Genomic DNA, 7,191 nt, shown 5'->3' on the forward strand with positions numbered 1-7,191 from the left:
ATACCATGTTTCTTTTACTTCTCTTTGTGATCTTCCTTCATTTTTCATTCTTCTTAGGGTTAATAGGCTTTTACCCCCCTGTAATATAGGTGACTTTTGGTTTTGCCCCCTAGGAAATTTTTTTTTTAGATTCCGTCCTTGTAAAATTGAGATTCTTTGGTTTTGCCCCCTGAGCCAGTTGACTCAGCAGAATCTCCTACATGGCAGCTGCGTGGCATTTTCTTTTCTTTTTTTATTTTTTTTTAATTCCACGTGTTGCCACGTGTTAAACACGTCATTAAAAATAAAAAAATTAAAATTTTTAAAAAACCAAATTTTTTTTTTCTGAAATGTTTTTAATTCATTTTTTTAATTTTAAAACATAATAAAAAATTTTCTTAAATAACACAGATCTTCTCTCTTCTCTTCTTCTCCAAATCGAATTCTTTCTCTTCTTCTCTTCTTCGTTGCTTTCTGTTCCTTCTCTTCTCTTCGTTCCTTTCACTTATCTTCTTTCTCTTATCGCCGTTCATTTTGCTTCCTTTCTTCTCCTCTTTCAGATTTGGAATTAGGGTTACTGAAATGGCAGGAAGCAAAGCATCTTCTGTTGGGGTCTCTGATGGAAGGAACAAACCCAAATGTGGATACAATGCTTTTATGAAACTGTGGGTATCAAACACAGACGAAAATCCAAAGAGAAAATTTTGGAGATGCAGAAATTTTTGGGAGGTAAGTTAGCATAGTCGATTGATTTTGTTTTTTTTCATATGGAAAATCCTTTTAAATATTCTGAGTTGATTTTGTTTTTGTGTAGAACGATGACCACTGCAATTTGTTCATATGGGATGATGAACTTGATCATCCCAGAGTAATAGCAATGCTTCAAAAAATTGCTGAAAAGAACCATAACCGTGAGGCTGATGGTGGTTGTAGCAAGTATCAAAATCTGGGTTCAACTAGCTCGAACAACATTGATAATCCGTCTTCAAATGTTGAAGTTGGTTGCAATAAGTGTGGATTGTTGTCTGAACACCTGAGGGAATTTGGCAAAGACATTGGAAAGGAAATTGGAATTGAATTTGGAAAGGAGTTAGGCAAGGAATATGCTAAGGAAAATGCCTCAAAGAAGCTTATGAAAACAAAGAAGAAGCTGCAGTACGAAAGGAAGAAAAGCTCAGGACTGATGATTCGTGGATCTTTTTTTCAGTTGTTTTTAAGTTGATGTAATTCTAGTTTAGTTCATCTAAGTTTATCCTTTTGTGTTTTGGTTTGGTGAAATGTAATCACAATTGAGATTTTTTATCTCTATTAATGAAGTTTGCTTTTCTGTCAAGTTTTTCTTATCTATCTAATTAACTTGCAATCTAAGATGTTAATGACACAAATTAATGAGAAGAACATTAGGCATTAGACAATAATGCACATAAAGTGCTATGTTTGAACAAAACATCATAATAATGCACATAAAGTGCTATGTTTGCAGGTTAACATTACACCAAAATATTGCACATAATGTGCTATGCCTAATTAGAACCTACATCACAGTAATGCACTTAAAGTGCTATGTTTGCAGGTTAACATTACACCAAAATATTACCAAAACACCAACAGTCATTACACAACTTGAAATAGTGAAAAGTTAACTTAAAACATAAACAGCTCAGTCTTCTTTAGTAAAAACAAGTGTAGGCATAGTTCTGATATAGGGCAACACAATTCCTTCCTTGGAAGCAATGACAGTAGGGTTTTGTGTTGGTTCTTGTGTTGGCTCTTGTGTCATGTCCTCATGTTCATCTTCATCTACGACCAAAGGCTCATCAGATGTAGCACCTGGACCCTGTATGTTCTTGCACCTCAGTTTCCTTAACCTGCCACTGCATCTCTTAGTAATCTTTGGGACATTCAGCATTCTTGGTCTATTCATTGGCTTTGGGACATTCAGCATTCTTGGTCCATTAATTGGCCTTGGGACATTCAACATTCTTGGTCCAAACCTCATATGTTGACCATATTTAACAGCTGTTCCAGTGTCAACTTGGTCATCAACTTGGGTTTCAGACTCACCAACCTTGGATGCTTGTGTTTCAGATTCACCAACCTTCTCAGCTTCTGTTTCAGTCTCATTATCAGCTTGTGTTTCAGTCTCACCTTCATACTCAGCTTGCGTTTCAGTTTCAGTCACAATGTCAGGTAATGATGCTAACACTTCATCTGATATATCATCAAAGAAATTAGTAGCTTCATTAGTATTTGCAGGGTGAGGGTTGACAGTTGCTTGACTTTGGTTGACATTAATCACATCACTTGCTTGAGGGTTGACAGTTGCTTGGCTAGTGTTGACAGTTGCTTGACTTTGGTTGACATTAATCACATCCACTTCAGTTGCTTGGCTAGTGTTGACAGTCTCACCTTCATGCTCAGCTTGTTTTAACAGTTTCTTCTACAGAAAATTGATTTAAATGGACATCAGTCAAAGTAGTTGCAATCAGATATCTAAATAAGGACATCAATTTGTTGTTTACCTTCTTTTTAGCAGGTGCTACGTTATCAGTTCCTGACTCAGTTAAGTTTGCTTCAGTTGGTGGAATGCTTGCAACATCTGGAATGCTTCTTGAAGTACCAGCAATGTCTTCAGCAGTATTCTTCTTGCTTGGCTTTCTCTGAAACACAAAAAACCAATTAACATGTATAACTGGATTAATCTATAAGTTTACAATTGAACTTGTATAAATTTACCTTTCTCTTTGCAGCATCTGGGTTCTGAACTGCAGAGTTGCATCTCCTTGCATTGTGACCTATTTTGTCACATTTGGTGCATCTGTAAGCCACTCCAGGCCTTCTTATCCTACCACCAAGTTCATCAAACTCTCTTATCCTCAATTTTTTAGGCCTTCCAGGGCCTCTTTTGTATTCAGGTGGCAAGAGTCCTTCTTGCTCAACTTCTGGCCACATCTCCATGCCATTGATGGCACTTATAGAATTCTGATAACACCTCTCATATTGTGTTCTTGAGTAACATTCATCCACATAATTCTCAGGGTTCCATTGTCTGTACCCCAAAGCTGCCACTGTATGCCTGCATGGAATTCCAACCAACTCCCAGAACCCACATGAACAACTCCTATTAGCAGTATTAACAATAAATTGATGGCCATTATAGGTATGTTGTACCTGCCATTCCTCATCAATTGATGGGGTTGGATTCCAATGCCTACTCATAAACACCTCCTTATCTAGTCTCTTCCTAGCCATAGGCATGATGTTGTGATGCCATCTATCAAGTTTAACTCTAGCAGTAGACATTCTATTCATTAGGTAATTCCTAATCCACTCACACATAGTCAAAAAAGGCTTATCTCTGGCCATTAAGATTGTAGCATTGAAAGATTCAGACAAATTATTCATCAGGACATCACACTTACAGTAATAACTAAATGCATGCTTACACCAGCTTTTTGTTGGGTGTCCCATCAACCACTCCCAGGCACCATTGTCAACCTGCTTAATCTCATCCATCTTAGCTTTCCACCCTTGATAATATGTGGCCTTAGCAGCTCCCATCATCAGATCCCTTATGAGAGTTCCTCCCCCAAATTTCTTCTTGAAGTTTGCATAAAGATGTCTTAGGCAAACCCTGTGCTCAATGCTTTCAAACATCTCTTCAAACACACTCATTAATCCCTGACAGTATAAAACAATATAAGTAATGGCACAAAAAAGGAAACAATACAAAAAAAATTGAGAAAATATGTGAATTTTAAAAGTAAACCTTTTGTTGATCTGATATGAAGACATATCTCCTATCCCTTCCAATGTCATCCATTAAAAGCTCCATGAACCATTTCCAGCTTTCCCTACATTCAGTTTCTACTATTCCAAATGCCAATGGAAAATATTGGTCATTTGGGTCCCTACCAACAGCTATTAGAAGCTGACCCCCATACTTGGTCTTTAAATGACATCCATCTACCCCAACAAATGGTCTACACCCATTAATGAAACCTTTCTTACATCCATCAAAACAAAAGTAGAAAGAACCAAACCTGGGTTGGATTGATGGGGTTAGTCTATCCACATTAATCTTCACATTATTTCCAGCATTCACCCTTTTCAGTTCTGCAGCATACCTCCAAATCATGGCATATTGCCTATCAGCATCACCATCAACAATACTCTGAGCAATCTTTTTAGCCTTCCAAGCCCTACCCATTGTAATACCCACTCCATGGTTTGTCCTCATGTCTTCCACAATATCTGAGATTGTTACCTTTTGTGAAGTCTGAAGCTTCTTTACCACAGCAAAGTTTGCCACCCACCTTGAGCTTGCAGATCTATTTTTCACATCCCTGGAGCATTTGTGTTTTGGCTGCAAAGTCTTTATTTGGTAAGTGTGCCTGTCCCCCACTTTAGAGCAATAAGCCAAATACCCACATTTACCCTTACAAACTGCCCTTGCCCTATAACTTTCATTTTTCAAAAAGGTAATTTCATACCTATTGAGCACGTTCCATTCACGTATTGCATCCTTAAATTGCTTAAGTGAATTGAATTCCATACCTAACTTAAATTGATAATCTGCATTTAATTGCTCTGGTCTAAACTTTTCAAACCTTATACCATGTTCACCATCAGATGCATCTGGATCTGAACTGTCAAGCTCCTCACTAAAATACTCCACATCATCAGATACATCATCATCTTCAGTTGCCTTTAGTTTAAGTTTCATTTGCTTTTTCAAAGAGTTTTTCTTCATAGGTGATTTAGATCCACACTTCTTTATCCTCAAAGACTTACCACCAACATTGACTCTATTGCTACCACTAGCTGGTACTTCAACTTCAACAGCTTCAAACCCATCATTAACTGGAGCACCCCTCTCATCCTCACTGTCATCAAACTTCACATGTCTAGCACCACCATCATCACTGCTATAAACATACAGGTTGTCTTCATCCTCATCACTAGACCCATTGATATCAACACAACGAGGCTCCAAGACTTTCACATAACTGTCCCTGATGTTATGCTCCACATATACATGACCATCTTCTTCTTCAGCAACAGCACGCATTGAAATCAAGTCTGCAATATTGTCCACTATGAGTTCAAAAAACTCATTGTCCACCCCATCCATCTTACCCCATATCCTAAACTCCTCTCTCTCATAACCCCAGCTCCTAACAAGTTCCTTGATAACTGCGACTGTAAAAACATCAGGGTCTATATCAGACACAATTGTTTCAACACCACCTCTGTAGAAAATGGTTTTATCCCTAAAAAACTCCCCACCATGGTGAAAGATGCAGTTGAATACCCCTTTCTTCTGTTAAACAAAGAAAAACAACCAATAACATTAAGACACGTGTCACTGTAGACCCCACACACATAGCAACAAGCAGCAAAAGACAACAGACAACAGCAATATACATGAATAAAAAACCCTAAAAAGTTGCTTCTTTTCCATCAACATGTTGTTCAATTAGAACATTCTCTGGGACCACAACAGCAAAATACACCCTTTTATGGTACTAATAAACTTCATTCACATGCAAACGAATCGAAACATTACAAAGTACGAAAAGGAGAAACTTACATTTCGAGATGCGCCATCTTCATTGTTCTTCTTTGATGCTAGTTCGTTCTTCGTTCTCGTCAATTTCGTGTTCATAATCACTTTCATCTTCTTCCTTCCGTCATTTTTCTTCTTCGTCGCATCCGTTCTTCTCTTCGAATCGTTTTTCTCCTTCACAGACTTCCCCTTCCACTTCATCGTCTTCTTCGTTTTTACTGTGTTCTTTGCTTTTCTGGGTTTGGTTTGTTTGGGAATCGAATCTTGGTGATTTAGGGTTGCTAAATCTGTTTGGGTTTCAGTTTTCACAAGTTCGATTGAGTTTTCACAAGTGTAAATGATAGGGGTGAAAAGTGAAAACCCTTCATATTCTAATTTAGTTAATTATAAAAAAATTACAAATAAAAAAATGAATTAAAAACATTTCAGAAAAAAAAAATTTGGTTTTTTAAAAATTTTAATTTTTTTTATTTTTAATGACGTGTTTAACACGTGGCAACACGTGGAATTAAAAAAAAATAAAAAAAGAAAAGAAAATGCCACGCAGCTGCCATGTAGGAGATTCTGCTGAGTCAACTGGCTCAGGGGGCAAAACCAAAGAATCTCAATTTTACAAGGACGGAATCTAAAAAAAAAATTTCCTAGGGGGCAAAACCAAAAGTCACCTATATTACAGGGGGGGTAAAAGCCTATTAACCCTTCTTCTTAATAACATGCATGGAAATGTCTCAGACGTTGCTTTCGAGATATTTTCATGGAAATTTACAAAGAGCTTTTGAAAGCTCAAATCAACTTACGAGTCATTGTCCTAATATTTTTAGAAGAAAAAAGTTTCAAAACAAAGCAAACTCGTAATTTATGGAGGAGTGGCACACATTCTTCTTCATTCAAAATTAACAAATAAGCCAAAGGTACGATAAAATAGTTGAATTGCATTTTTACCTGTATATGCCAACAATGTTATGGTATTTCTAACTATTTTCTTTTGTTTGTATCAAATTCAGCTTGGATCTTAGTTTCCAATGACGATTTAGTTTTTTGTCACACCAAATGACGACCCAATTGAATTGAATTGTTCATTTTTAATCTAATTATAAAGTCTCGGTCTTCTATTCCTACCCAAGAGTCACTTAAAAACATAATTTTGCTAATATAAATCTCATGCAAGATTGCTCTCATATCACTAGTTGGTGTGTTCTTTTGAAAATAGGATGGAATGATCACCAACTTGTTGTAAATTTCGTGTTTATCATGGCAAATAAGATGTGTGGAAAACAATATAAAGTGGTGTTTTTCCGAGTGGAAGAAACATGAATCTTGTTAGGAGATTAACTCACAGCTATACAGTTAGAAGTCAACTGGTTTTTACTAGCATGTTAATAAGTTTTTTATTAGAGTTAATTCTGTCATTAATAGTTTTATTACAGAGTTATTTTGGCAGATTTAAACTAGTTTTTTGTCAACTGTGTTTATCTATATATAAACACCAGCCTATGTAATTTCATTCTTAAGCAATTGATCAATGAGAATGCTTTTGCCTTTCCAATATGGTATCAGAAGATATTCTATAGTCTGTCGTCGTTGACCCTAAAGTCTCGACACCATGTCTGATTCTTCTGAATCTAATGCGGAGTCATCACCGA

General features: G+C 36.6%; 2 protein-coding genes across 2 annotated transcripts; one reads left to right on the forward strand and one right to left on the reverse strand.

The window, feature by feature from the left end:
* The first annotated feature begins 417 nt into the window (after nt 1–417).
* LOC146943463 (uncharacterized) lies at nt 418–1,312 on the forward strand. The gene is made up of 2 exons (XM_085748764.1): nt 418–708; nt 794–1,312. Exons 1-2 carry the CDS (start codon nt 562–564, stop codon nt 1,199–1,201), a joined length of 555 nt encoding a protein of 184 aa, XP_085604890.1. The 5' UTR covers nt 418–561; the 3' UTR covers nt 1,202–1,312.
* Nucleotides 1,313–1,468: 156 nt separating this feature from the next.
* Nucleotides 1,469–3,751, reverse strand: LOC146943464 (uncharacterized). The gene is made up of 3 exons (XM_085747708.1): nt 2,716–3,751; nt 2,502–2,639; nt 1,469–2,419 (listed from the first exon to the last, which is right to left on the reverse strand). The coding sequence occupies exons 1-3, from the start codon at nt 3,652–3,654 to the stop codon at nt 1,640–1,642; spliced, it is 1,857 nt and encodes a 618-aa protein (XP_085603834.1). The 5' UTR covers nt 3,655–3,751; the 3' UTR covers nt 1,469–1,639.
* Between the last annotated feature and the right edge of the window lie 3,440 nt (nt 3,752–7,191).

The sequence above is a fragment of the Medicago sativa genome, chromosome 2 (assembly GCF_051527215.1).
Source record: "Medicago sativa cultivar Bolivia chromosome 2, Bolivia_mono, whole genome shotgun sequence".
NCBI classification, from domain to species: domain Eukaryota; kingdom Viridiplantae; phylum Streptophyta; class Magnoliopsida; order Fabales; family Fabaceae; genus Medicago; species Medicago sativa.